The sequence below is a fragment of the Lacerta agilis genome, chromosome W (assembly GCF_009819535.1).
Source record: "Lacerta agilis isolate rLacAgi1 chromosome W, rLacAgi1.pri, whole genome shotgun sequence".
In the NCBI taxonomy this organism is placed as follows: domain Eukaryota; kingdom Metazoa; phylum Chordata; class Lepidosauria; order Squamata; family Lacertidae; genus Lacerta; species Lacerta agilis.
In genome coordinates this window covers 311,175-325,117 of record NC_046330.1, presented here as the reverse complement: position 1 = coordinate 325,117, position 13,943 = coordinate 311,175, and the positions used below count along the sequence as shown (strand labels likewise).

General features: G+C 47.9%; 1 protein-coding gene across 1 annotated transcript; it reads left to right on the top strand.

The window, feature by feature from the left end:
• Window positions 1–3,208: 3,208 nt before the first annotated feature.
• LOC117039799 (splicing factor, proline- and glutamine-rich-like) lies at window positions 3,209–11,990 on the top strand. Its single transcript, XM_033136998.1, is given in 3 exon segments — window positions 3,209–3,810; window positions 3,813–4,316; window positions 11,821–11,990. Coding segments are annotated over 3 exon segments (1,275 nt in total). The 5' UTR covers window position 3,209.
• Window positions 11,991–13,943: the final 1,953 nt, after the last annotated feature.

Sequence of the window (13,943 nt, the reverse complement as noted above, 5' to 3'; positions counted from 1 at the left end):
TCCAGTCTGCTGGCACTTCGCCTGTTCTCCAGGAATTCTCAAAGATTTCTGCCAGTTCTCTGCCCTGGAGACTTGAATACATCTCTAAACTAGCCAAGTATTATTGTACTACCTCCTTACTTATTCTGGGCTGTGTTTCCCCTGCTGAATCATCTGCTCCATATTCTTCAGGTTGGGCATTGTTTTCTTTTTTGGAGAAGAGTGAGGCAAAGAAGGCATTGAGGAGTTCTGCCCTTTCTCTGTCTCCTGTTTGCATTTCACCATCTTCTCCTCTAAGTGACCCCACTGTTTCCTTGTTCTTCCTTTTGCTACAGACATACCCATAAAAGCCCTTTTTATTGCTTTTAACCTCTCTAGCAAGCCTGAGTTCATTCTGTGCTTTAGCTTTTCTGACTTTGTCTCTACACGTGCTGGCTATTTGTTTGAATTCCTCTCTGGTGCTTTCCCCCTTTTCCCATTTTTTGTACATATCCCTTTTAAATGTTAAATCAGTTAAAAGTTCTTTAGATAGCCACCCTGGCTTCTTTAGGCACCTTCCATGTTTTCGTCTCATTGGTACTGCTTGAAGTTGTGCTTTTAATATCTCCCTTTTAACAAACTCCCATCCATCATGGACTCCCTTCCCTTTTAGTATTACTGACCATGGGATCACATCCAGCGTTTCCCTAAATTTTCTGAAGTCGGCTTTCCTGAAGTCTAGAATTTGAGTCTTAGTATGCTTGGTTGCTCCTTTCCGCTGTATAATAAACTCCAGAAGAGCATGATCACTCCCACCTAATGATCCTGCCACTTCTACCCCACTTACCAAGTCATCACTATTGGCTAAGACCAGATCTAAAATGGCTGATCCTCTTGTTGCTTCTCCCACTTTCTGGACAATGAAATTGTCTGCAAGGCCAGTGAGGAATCTGTTTGACCTTGTGCTCTTGGCTGAGTTTGACATCCAACAAATATCAGGATAGTTGAAATCCCCCATTACTACTATCTCACTTCCTTTTGAGTACTTGGTCATCTGTTCCAGGAAAGCATCATCTGTGTCCTCAGTTTGGCTTGGGGATCTGTAGTAAACTCCGACAATGAGATCACTGTTATTTTTCTCTCCCTTAATTTTGACCCAAATACTCTTAGTTTGGCTTTGAAGTTTTAAATCCTGGATCTCTTCACAGGTATACACATCCCTTACATATAACGCCACTCCTCCTCCTTTCCTGTTTGGTCTATTTCTCTTAAATAGATTGTATCCCTCTATTACTACATTCCAATCATGAGACTCATCCCACCAGGTTTCAGTGATGCCTATTATGTCGTATTTAGTTTGCTGTACCAAGAGCTCAAGTTCATCTTGTTTATTTCCCATGCTCTGTGCATTAGTATACAGACACTGAAGACCATTGAGCATTTCCCCATGTCTCTTATTTAAGGATTTTTTCTTCCCACCACTAGGTCTGCGTGCTGTTTGCTCCATTTGGTCCTTGACATTTGGATGATCATATTCAGCACTTGATAGACTCCTACCTTCAGGACCACTGTCTCCCTCCCCCACATAACTCAGTTTAAAGCCCTCCTGATAAGGTTTTTGAGATTGTTGGCGAAAACATTCCTCCCAACCCTTGTGAGGTGCAGCCCATCACTTGCCAGAAGTCCATCTTCAAGAAACTTCAGACCGTGATCTAAGAATCCAAACCATTCCTCCTGGCACCATTTGCGAAGCCAGGTGTTCACTTCCCCTATTTTTCTCTCTCTCCCTGGGCCATGTCGTTCAACTGGGAGGACAGATGAGAAGATAATTTGTGCATTTGAAGGAAGAAGAGGTAAAGTCGGTAATGATTCATTGGGCTAAAGATTTTGGTTATAGTATACAGTTAGAAGATTGGGAAAAATTATGGAATAAAATTTACAGCGTGTAATGCTTTAAGAGAAAATGTGATGAAAATGATATATAGATGGTATATTTGTGGAGAGTACAGAGTTAAGTGCTCTGCTGTGACACACTGCCGGACCCTGGTAAACACTACAGATTGTGGAGCACTCTCTTTCACAATCTAGCAATAATACACCGGTGAAACTAGCCAAACTTTATAAGGTAAATAACAAATGTTGGAAATGTAAAGAAAAAGAAGGTACCTTTTATCATATGTGGTGGGAATGTAAGAAAGTGAAAGGCTTCTGGGATATGATATATAATGAGATTAAGAAAATGTTGAAATATACATATGTTAAAAAAACCAGAAGCATTTCTACTGGGAATTTTAGGTACAGAAATTAACAGACAAGATATTAAGCTTTTCCTATACGCAACAATGGCAGCAAGAATTTTATTAGCACAGAAGTGGAAACAAGAGGAATTACTGACAAAGGAAGAGTGGCAACTGAAGCTAATGGAGTATGTGGAACTGGCCAAAATGACAGAAAGAATCTGGCCGTTTTTACCTCAGCGCCTGTCGCCATTTTGATCTTGGTTGGACTCCGAGGAGGAGAAAAGAGTCGTGTTGCTGTATGATACCACCCCAACTGCCACCATTTTTGCCATGTTGAGAGACCGTTTCCGGAGGCGGCTTCCACCAGTGCAGGGGTGGTGGAGGCCGAGGCAGCCTCACAGGGAACCATGACTTCTGTTCGCCGCTGCCCAGCATGGCAGGCGGGATGGGCTAATCCCGCGGGGGCCACCACCACATTGGTGGTGGTCTTGGAGGCCCCCCAAAGCCGGAGCCTGCCAAGCCACCCAGCTCGGCCTCCACTCCTCCTTCCTCCGTGGCATCCATCTCCGTTTCCTCCAGCCCAGCACCCTTGTCACCTTCTGTGGGGCCCATCCAGAACCAGGTCGGCCAAGCACCTCCAGTCTCTTCCTCCGCCCCCACTCCGAACTTGGCTTCCGCCCCTGCTGCCTTCGCGGGGCTCCAGAGCAGCGGCCGAGGTGGGGATCAGCCACTGTCTCAGCAGCAGTCGGCGCCACCCAGCCAAAGTCTGGTCCAGGGGGGCCTACCCAGCCAAAGTCCTCTGGAGGCAACGGAGGGCAAAGTGGCTTAAAGGACGGGCTGGGAGGCCCCCAACGAGGATGCCTCAAGGGCGGAGGGCCCAGACAGCACCGTGGTGGTGGCTAGAGGCGTGGAGGACAAGGCCAGCATCAACACCAGCACCAGCACCCTTTGCAGCAACAGCACCAGCACTCTCAGTAGCAGCAGCAACAGCTGGGGGCCAGCAAGGAGAAAATGTCTGATGCTGAGGGCTTTAAAGCCAATTTGTCGCTTCTGAGAGGGCCTGGAGAGAAGACCTACACACAGCGCTGTCGTCTCTTTGTTGGGAACTTGCCTGCTGATATAAAGGAGGAGGAATTTAAGAGGTTATTTTCTATATATGGTGTACCTGGTGAAGTCTTTATCAACAAAGGAAAAGGCTTTGGCTTTATTAAACTGGAATCTCGAGCTCTGGCTGAAATTGCAAAGGCTGAACTTGATGATACTCCCATGAGAGGACGGCAGCTTCGTGTGCGTTTTGCCACCCACGCTGCTGCTCTTTCTGTGCACAATCTTTGCCCATATGTATCCAATAAATTGCTGGAGGAAGCATTTTCTCAGTTTGGCCCAATCGAAAGAGCTATTGCGATTGTAGATGATCGTGGCAGATCAACAAGAAAGGGCATTGTTGAATTTGCATCTAAGCCAGCAGCTCAGAAAGCATTTGAACGTTGCTCTGAAAGTGTCTTTCTTTTGACTACTACTCCAAGACCTGTTATTGTGGAGCCCCTTGAATAGTTGGATGATGAAGATGGTCTTCCAGAAAAGCTGGCTGAGAAAAATCCAGTGTATCTAAAGGAGAGACTCCTCCACGGTTTGCACAGCCTGGAAGTTTCGAATATGAATACTCTCAGCGATGGGAGTCTTTGGATGAAATGGAGAAACAACAAAGAGATCAGGTGGAGAAAAACATGAAAGATGCCAAGGACAAACTGGAAAGTGAAATGGAAGGTGCATACTATGAGCATCAGGCAAATCTTTTGCGCCAAGATCTCATGAGGCGACAAGAAGAACTGAGGCGTATGGAAGAACTTCACGATCAAGAGATGCAAAAACGCAAAGAAATCCAGCTGAGACAGGAAGAAGAGTGCCATAGTCGGGAAGAAGAGATGATGATCCGCCAACGTGAGATGGAAGAACAAATGACAAGACAGAGAGGAGAAAGTTACAGTAGAATGGGTTACATGGACCCTAGGGACAGGGACATGAGAATGGGAGGTACCAGCACAATGAACATGGGGGATCCTTATGGTACAGCTGCTCAGAAATTCCCACCTTTAGGAGGTGGTACTGGCCTTGGCTATTGTAAGGTCCTCAGTTAATTGCTCATGAGTGACCAGCCGAACTCCGTAGCTTCTTTTTAATGGTTTTATTGTGCAAAACTATTTACAGTGCAGAGCTAACAAATCACATCTGTCTCATCCATCAGCAGAATCCAGGAGTGCCTCTTTCCAGTTTCTCCCCCAGCATAAGAGTCTAGGGATATGAAACCCCCTCCTTCTTTCCCTACGTGGCACCCCTCTGTGCAATTGGGGGGACAGAAGTGGCGTGCCTCCCTCTGCGCCAGCAGAGTGTGAGGTCTCTCTAAAATCCCCAGAGCCTTCGCTGCCAGTTCCCTGAACCTCTTCCCCTTCCCCACTTGAGGCATTGCTGCTGCTCCCGCTGGAAGAGGAAGTGCTGCTTCTCAGGTGTTGCTGAGGCTCTCTGTAGCATCCTGAAAGCCCTTGCACCACCCTGCGCCGAGCCGGGGACAGTTCCCTGACATCCACCCCCCTCAAAGCCCCCCTCCTCCCCTGAGGACCCAGGCCTTGCGGGTAAGCTGTGCTCCACCTAAAGGAAGCCTCTGCTCCCTGCGTGGGATCAAAACCCTCTTCCCAATCCCTGGGGTCAAGTGGAGATGGTGGGAAGCCCATGAAGTCCCTCTCCTCATCGTTCGTGGAATCAAACATGGCCTCCCAATCCCCCTGGCCCTCCGGCACCGGAGAAAGTTCAGAAAACGACCAGTCAACCTCCTCCTCAGAGTCTTCCTCCAACTCATCCTGGGACCAGAAACCCAAAAAATCTGCTTCATCCTCATCGGCGGTATCAAACAACCCCTCCCACGCCCTGCTGAGAGGTTTGGGCTTGTGTGGAAACAGTGTGTGAAACTCCTCCACCAAATACTGCTCAGTGATAGTGCTTGCTGGCACCCACACATTTTCAGAGGCTGGCTCCCCCTCCCAAGCTACCAAATACTCCAGTTCCCCTCCACGCCACCTGACATCCAGAATCTCTGTTGCCTCATTGTGGAACTCCCCTTCTACCACCCTAGGCGGCCGATGTTCCTCCTGCTCTTCCCTATGAAAGCGACTCCCCCCTCTGTATATGGACAACAGAGACCTATGAAACACTCGGTGTATTCTCATGGTGTCCGGCAGCTTGAGTTTGAACACCACTGGGTTCACCTGCTGCAAAACCTCGAAGGGTCCCAATTTCCTGTGCTCCAATTTGTTGCATCTTCCCCTGAGTGGTAACCCCTGTGATGATAACCACACCTTATCCCCCACCTTGATGACCTCCCCAACTCGACCTGCTCCCCTCTTATACACCTCCTTGGCCCTTTCCAGGGTGTCCCTGAGTTGCTGGTGTATCCTTGCCATTTTCCCTGCCATTTCCTCTGCCGCGGGTATGCTCAGTATCTCCTCCTCCCGCCCTGGGAAAGTTCTGGGGTGCAACCCGTAATTGGCCTTAAAGGGACTCATCCCGGTAGTTACGTGTTCTGCATTATTGTAAGCAAATTCCGCCAGCACTAATTTGTCAACCCAATCATTTTGCCTCTGGTTGACGTAGCAGCGCAAGTACTGCTGCAAAACCGAATTGGCCCTTTCTGCCTGTCCATTGGTTTGCAGATGTCTGGCCGTGGACAGACTCACCTCCACCTGCAACAAACTCATGAGCTTGCGCCAAAAGCGTGAGGTGAACTGCCTCCCACGATCAGAGATAACCTTCAATGGCAGTCCATGCAGCCTGAACACATGATCCAGAAATAGTTTGGCCGTCTCTTCAGCCAAGACCGCTCATGGACAAGCCACGAAATGACACATTTTGGTAAATAAGTCCACTACTACCAACACGGCTGTTTTCCCTTGCGCCTTCGGCAGATCGGTCATGAAATCTATAGAGACCACCTCCCAAGGCCTCCCCGGGGTGGGCAAAGGTTCCAACAACCCCACTGGTGCTATCCTATCCCTCTTCGCTCTTTGACACATCTCACACCCCTGTACATATTTCCTGACGTCTTCTCGAACCCTGGGCCACCAAAAGTCCCTTGTCACCAGCTGCATGGTCTTGTGTTGTCCGAAATGGCCGGCCGTGGGATTGTCGTACAGTTGCCAGAGGACTTGGGCCCGCAACTCCTCCCCCGGAATATAGAGCGCCCCCTTGTGGAACAACAACCCACCCTTTCCCACAAAACCAGCCTCCCCTCCCTTGCCATCCTGGATGTCCTTGAATTTCTCTCAAGCAAAGTCATCTTCCCCGGTAAGTCTGAGCAGGTCTGCTCCAACTGCCATAGTCCCTCCGCAAGCCCACTGGTCCTGCGAGAACACATGCCTGGTCTCGGGCACCCTCTCCTCCTCCAGATATTCCGGCTTGCGGGATAGCGCATCTGCTCTCATATTCTGCTCACCTGGAACGTATTGAATCTGAAAATGAAACCCCACAAAAAACTCCGCCCACCTGATTTGCCTCTGATTGAGAACCCTCGCAGTGCGCCAGTATTCCAGGTTCTTGTGATCGGTGCACACCTGGATTTGCTGGCGCGCCCCCCACCAGAAAGTGCCTCCACTGTTTGAAGGCTGCGTAAATGGCAAGAAGCTCCTTGTCCCACACCATATAGTTTCTTTCTTACTTGTTGAGCTTCCTAGAGAAGAAAGCACAAGGTCTCCATTCCTTTTCGGAGTTCTGCTGCAATAACGCCACCCCGATGGCTCAGTCCGATGCGTCCGTCTCTACTCGTATCAGGGAGCACGGGTCCACGTGTATCAGCTGTTCCTCTGATGCAAAAACCTTCTTCAAGTTCTCAAATGCCACCTGCGCCTCCTGTGTCCACTGAAACTTCTTACCACTTAAGCAGTCCGTTATTGGTGCTGTTACCTGCGAGAAGTTTTTGATGAACTTGCGATAGAAATTGCTGAAACACAAGAACCTCTGCACATCTTTCTTCGTCTTGGGGCTCCTCCATTCCAGCACCACCTTCACCTTCTCCTGGTCCATGGCGAGCCCCTTATCTGTCAAGCTATACCCAAGGAAGTCCACTTCCTTGGCATGGAACTGACATTTCTCCAGCTTGACATACAACTGGTGCTCCCTTAGCTTCTCCAGCACCTCCCTGATGTGTTTCACATGCTCCTCCTCCTTCTCAGAATAGATCAATATGTCGTCCAGGAAGCAGACGCAGTTCCGATACAGTAGGGGTCCCAACACGTGGTGCATGAAGGCCTGGAAACAAGGACTCCCCGCTTGTAATCCGAAAGGCATAACGAGATATTTGAATGCACCCAGTGGCGTGAACATGGTCGTCTTTCACTCGTCCCCCTCGCGGACCCGAATCAGGTTGTAAGCACCTCGCAGGTCCAGTTTGGTGAAGATTTTGTTTTTTTTTTATAAGAATTTATTGACATTTTTACTTATAACAACATACAACCTTAACCACACCTACATTTATACACAAACAGAACAAATACAATTACACATCTTATACAAAGATTGCCATGATTTTTCTTCTTAATTAAACATCTGCAAAAAAAAAATTTCTTTTTCCAATCTTGACAGTTGACTTCCCCTGCCTTTTCACCTTCGAGTTTGTATCCATAATCTACTTCTTAACCTCTTAACCTCTTCATTTAAAAAAAATTAAACTTAATTATATATATAGAGTAACACATTCATCTTAATCTTCATCTTAGTCTTAATCGTCTTAATCTGTAAACTTAAACCACTTAAAATGACTTCATTTATACTACATCCTCATAGATCCTCACAAATCATCCTCATCAAATCTATCTCTTCTATCCTTTGAACTGCTGCTAATAACATAAAAACTTGAAATATCTCTTTTCATATTCAAACAAATAATAAAACAAACTATTGTTGACAGTGTTCACCCTCCGATTTCAAAATACCATAACAGATTGCTTTAGATTTTACTTAGTACTTCACCCCACACCCCCTCTGTCCATTCTTCTTCTCCTGATGGCATCAGCACTGAACTTCCATGCAACTTCCCTCTCCCAACGTCCACAGATCCAGGCACAGTCCAACACTCTCCTTGCCACGAGCTCCGAGGTATCCAACTCTCCCTCTCTCAGCTTCTCCGGTTCTTTGTAACATTCCTTTTCTTCTTGTAAATACCTTAATTCTCTGTCCCTGGCCCCCGAGCTCACACCTCGGGGACTGGATATAGCAAATCTTGACATCGCCTTGGGGCTGCCACCCCCAACAAGCGAATTTCTTCTCCGAAGTAGCTCATTCATTTCTTCCCATCTTTCCATCCATCCTCTCAGCTCTTTGACAAGATTTCCTTCCAAAGTGTCAAAAGTTTGTTAGCCTCCTCTGTGGGCAGTTGGTTCCATTTCAGACCCCCACACAAGACTTTAACTTTTCTGTAAATTAGTTCCACCTTCAAGGCAGTGAGCCTTTGTTCATCTGTTAGTCCAGAGTTCAATACCAGTTCAAGGACGAAACCCAGCATACTGGCAGAGGAGGAGGAAGTGGGTATCATATTTCTTCTCCTGTCTCTTTGTTCGTCGCCATTTTCCTAAGCTGGAGCGCAAACACCGCAACTTTAAATAGAGATATTTTCCACTAGTTAGCTTCCCAAGAAAAAAGTTTGCCAGTCTCATGTATCGATTTTAGATACTTTATAACCAGTTCTGTGGCAGCAATCCCTCAAGTTGGTTAATTTCTTAGGCTCGAAGGGAGGGAGGCAGGCTGCCTTTCTCCTTCCCCCCGGATCGTTCCAAAAACACGATTTCTGCCAAGATTATTTACTCACGACCACCGGGTTCCTTTAGCTCCATTCTTCACAGGTAGAACTTGGACGCTCACCGCGGGCTTTGCCGCCGCATTTGCATCCCGGTTGGGGCATATCCCCGTAAGCCCGGCTCCGTTGTCCCTTCACCCCCACTCCCCCTTTACAGGGGGGTAGGGGAAGGGTTCGGAGCCTCCGCGGGCACAGCCGGGGAGCCCAGGGTGCGGGACGCTCTTCCCGCACCCCAACCGGAGCCGCGCGCTGCGGTAGCGCGGCTCCTAACCCCCGGGATGGATCGGGCGCCTCGCAGCCGAAGCAGCCCCGACCACCCGCTATGGCGTCGCCAGCCGGAAGTCAGTTTGGTGAAGATTTTGCCCTTCCTCACCCTCGTCAATAAATCGTCGATGCGTGGCATGGGAAAGCTGATAGGTTCCGTCAGGGAATTGACGATTCTATAATCCACAACCAGGCGGCGCTGTTTTGTGTTTTTTATCCACGAGGAACAGGGGACTTCCCCCCACTGCCTTTGACTCACGTATGAACCCCCTCTGGAGGTTCTTGTCAATAAATTCCTTAAGGTCCTGCATCTCCTGATCCGACACGGAGTACAACTTGCCCGTGGGTAACTTGGCCCCCGGTATCAAGTTGATCTGACAGTCATACAGCCAGTGCGGTGGCAATTTGTCCACCTCCCTTTCACTGAACAACTCTGCGAAATCTGCGTAAGCAGCAGGCACCTGCGTCTGGACCTGCAAATGGACCCCAGCTGCCGTTGCTCCCCGTCTTACAGCCTGCCCTGCCCCCAGACAGTGCTCCACACAATGGGCAGATCTGAAAGTGAGCGACCTTTGATGCCAGGACACCACCGGGTCATGTTGATTCAGCCAACTCATGCCCAGTATGAGTGGGGGTCCTGCCAGCGTGGTTACATTGAAAGCAATCATCTCAGAATGTCCCGATATGCTCATGCGCATGGGAGGGGTTTGATGCGTAATCTCCCCCCCCCCCAGCAACTTCCTCCCATCGATCATGGTCACTTGCAGGGGAAAGTCCAAAGGAATCAAGTGCAGTTGGTGCTCCAAGGCAAAGTCCTTACTGAAAAAGTTTGCACTTGCTCCTGAGTCCACCAAGCCCTGCACTTCCACAGGGTAACCATTAGGGAGCTCTAGCACCACCGTGACTACTATATTTGCCTTGGGGGCAGCTGGCCGGGGCACCTCTACTGGCCTGCCTGCCTGCTTGCCCCCTCCTTCTGCAGCCAGGCCCCTTCATTTCCCTGCACCTTGACCTCCTCCGCCACTTCCTGGACGGCTGTGCTGGTCATGCCTTGCCAGCTCTTGTGTTGTGGACAAGCCTTGACGAAATGGTCCAGCTGGTTGCACAGGAAACAGTTCTTGGTGCTTTTCCAGATTTTTCCCTCCACTTTCTTGGGAGCTGCCGCATTTTGAAAGTCCTGCGCGGGTGCCCCCCCTAATTTCCATCGGTTCGGGTGCTGGTATTCTGGGCGTTGAGCCAACTACTTGCTCTGGAATGCGGTTGCCTTGGAAACGCTCCCCCTTGAAAGCTCTCCTCTCTCGAAAGCGCGCTTCCTGTCGAATGCCTATTGCCAAAGCTGCCTTCGCAAGGTCATCCTCGGACCATGCGGCAGCTCGTCTTTCACCTTGGGGTTCAAGCCATTTTTGAATAGCGCTTGCACAGGCTCTGACAACAAATCCCATCCCAATTTATGAATCAGCATCGTGAACCGCGACCAATAAGAGCGCACCGTCAGAGACCCCTGTTTGAGGCTCAGCAGCTCCTGTTGCATGATGTCCCCTTGCACCTCGCTCGTAAACATTGCATCCATTGCTTCAAAAAACTTGGCTAAGTCCTGCAGCGCGTTGTTGCCCGCTGCAATCAAAGGGCGCGCCCACTCCCTGGCTCCCGCCTCCAGGTGAGCTACCACAAAGGCTACACACTCCCGATCATGAGTAAAGTCATACTTCTGTAAGTCCAGAGCGTACTTAATCTCAGTCTTAAACCACAGATACTCTAAAGGGTTCCCGCCAAATTTGGTCACCAGCGTAGCTAGCCTTCTTCCGAGGGGTGCTGTCCGCCCTTCCTGATCACGCATCCTGTGTTCTTCCAGCCTTGCGGTGAGCATCTCTGCGTGAGCTTCCAATTCCTGTGCCCTCTGTGTCAGCGCAGCTATTTGCTGAGCTGCTTCGCCTTGTTGGCCACCACCCGATGCTCCCCTGCCGGACGCTCCCTGCTCCGACCCTGGCTTACTCATCGTGGCGCTTCCCCAAGCACAGGAATTCCCTCATGAACAACTTCATAGACTCCTGGATTGCTGTAAGGACCTCAGTTAATTGCTCATGAGTGACCAGCCGAACTCCGTAGCTTCTTTTTAATGGTTTTATTGTGCAAAACTATTTACAGTGCAGAGCTAACAAATCACGTCTGTCTCATCCATCAGCAGAATCCGGGACTGCTCCTTTCTGGTTTCTCCCCCAGCATAAGAGTCTAGGGATACAAAATCCCCTCCTTCTTTCCCTACGTGGCACCCCTCTGCGCAATTGGGGGGATGGAAGTGGCGTGCCTCCCTCTGCGCCAGCAGGGTGTGAGGTCTCTCTAAAATCCCCAGAGCCTTGGCTGCCAGTTCCCTGAAGCGCCTCCCCTTCCCCACTTGAGGCATCGCTGCTGCTCCCGCTGGAAGAGGAAGTGCTGCTTCTCAGGTGTTGCTGAGGCTCTCTGTAGCATCCTGAAAGCCCTTGCACCACCCTGTGCTGAGCCGGGGACAGTTCCCTGACATCCATGAAACCAGTCCTGGAGTTGGACAAGCATCTATGAGTGGCTCCATGATGGGAAGCGATATGCGCCCAGAGCAATTTGGGCAGGGAGGTGCAGGGCCTGTAGGTGGCCAGGGCCCTAGAGGAATGGGGCCTGGAACTCCAGCAGCTTATGGGAGAGGGAGAGGGCCCTAGAGGAATGGGGCCTGGAACTCCAGCAGCTTATGGGAGAGGGAGAGAAGAATATGAAGGCCCAAACAAAAAAACCCGATTTTAGATGTGACTTGTAAATTTTCATTCCAGTTTGTTTTGTTTGTCTTGTTTAGACACTACTTTTTTAATTCTTGCATTTTAGTAAGAAAGCTATGTTTTTATGGATGTTAGAAACTTAATGACCTAGAATTTGTAAGTAGTCTGGGCAAGAAAAATATAATTATGTAATGCAGTGTTCAAAACCTAGCTTTTTTATGTATAACATCCCTACCTTGATGGCAGTGTACAGTGTGCCATTTGAATTCCCAAGTGTAAACTTTATTTACTGTGCTAAAATAAATAGTCTAAATGTAAACTGACGGTTCATCAAACCAAAGGTTCATCAAGGACTGGACCAAATTTGTAAATTATTTAGGAAAGCAGTGTCCCCAGAGCCTTGGAATTAATTGAACAATTTGGACTTGTAGCTGGCTTCAAATTAAATAAGCAGAAAACCAAAGTTTTAGGTAAAAATTTGAGTGCAGAACAGACTCAAAGAATACAAGAAGCCACAGGCCTCAATTTTGTTAAAACTGTAAAATACCTAGGTATCAATCTCACAACTAAGAATTTGAACCTGTACAAGGACAACTATGAAAAACTGTGGACGGAGATAAAAAAAGATATGGAAATTTGGACAAGACTTAAACTGTCGTTAATGGGAAGAATAGCAGTGGTTAAAATGAATGTCCTACCAAGGATGCTGTTCTTATTCCAAGCCATACCAATTCTGGATAAACTGGATTGCTTTAAGAAATGGCAAAAGGACCTATCGAAGTTTATATGGCAGGGCAAAAAGCCTAGAATCAAGTTTAAGATCCTAACAGACTCTAAAGAGAGAGGAGGCTTTGCCCTGCCGGATTTAAGACTTTATTTTGAAGCAGCGGCCTTTTGCTGGTTAAAGGACTGGTTCAAATTAGAGAATGTGGATGTGTTGGACTTGGAAGGACACGATAATATGTTTGGTTGGCATGCATACCTTTGGTATGACAAGGTTAAAATTCACAGAACTTTTAAGACTCATATAGTTAGAAAATCCTTGTATCAGGTCTGGACTAGATATAAAGACCTTTTGGAGAGAAAGACTCCTAGATGGATTTCTCCAGTGGAGGCCAAGGCCTATAAGAGACCGAACATGTCTGCAAGTTGGCTAAGATATATGGACATATTGCAGCAGGAAGGGGACTCATTTAAGTTAAAAAGCTATGACCAAGTGAAAAGTCAGGTCCCCGATTGGCTGCAATATCACCAGGTGTATGAAACATTTAAAATGGACAAAAAAGTTGGTTTTCAAGTAGAAAAATCAAAACTGGAAACAGAACTGATAGAATCGAACTTTAAGAACCTCTCCAAAATGTATAATCTTTTGCTAGAGTGGCATACGAAAGATGAACTGGTTAAATCGCCAATGATAGATTGGGCGAAAGATGTAGGACATAATATTATGATGGATGACTGGGAGAGATTGTGGCAGAAAGGTATCAAATTTACTGCTTGTCATAGTTTAAGAGAAAACATAATGAAAATGGTTTATAGATGGTATTTGACACCAGTTAAGATAGCTAAGATGAATACCAAAATGTCAGATGTATGTTGGAAATGTAAACATGCGAAAGGTACCTTTTTTCATATGTGGTGGTTGTGCCCAGCGGTAAATGCTTTCTGGGATAAGATTTATAACGAGCTTAAGAAGGTAATGAAAGTTACCTTTTGTAAGAAACCAGAGGCATTTCTTCTGAGCATAACCAATGAAGAGATACCCAGTCAGGATAGAGTGTTTTTTATGTATGCCACAACAGCAGCCAGAATCTTATTGGCAAGAACATGGAAAGGTGAAGAGATACCAACGGTGGAAGAATGGCAGATGAAGATGATGGAGTATATGGAACTCGCAGA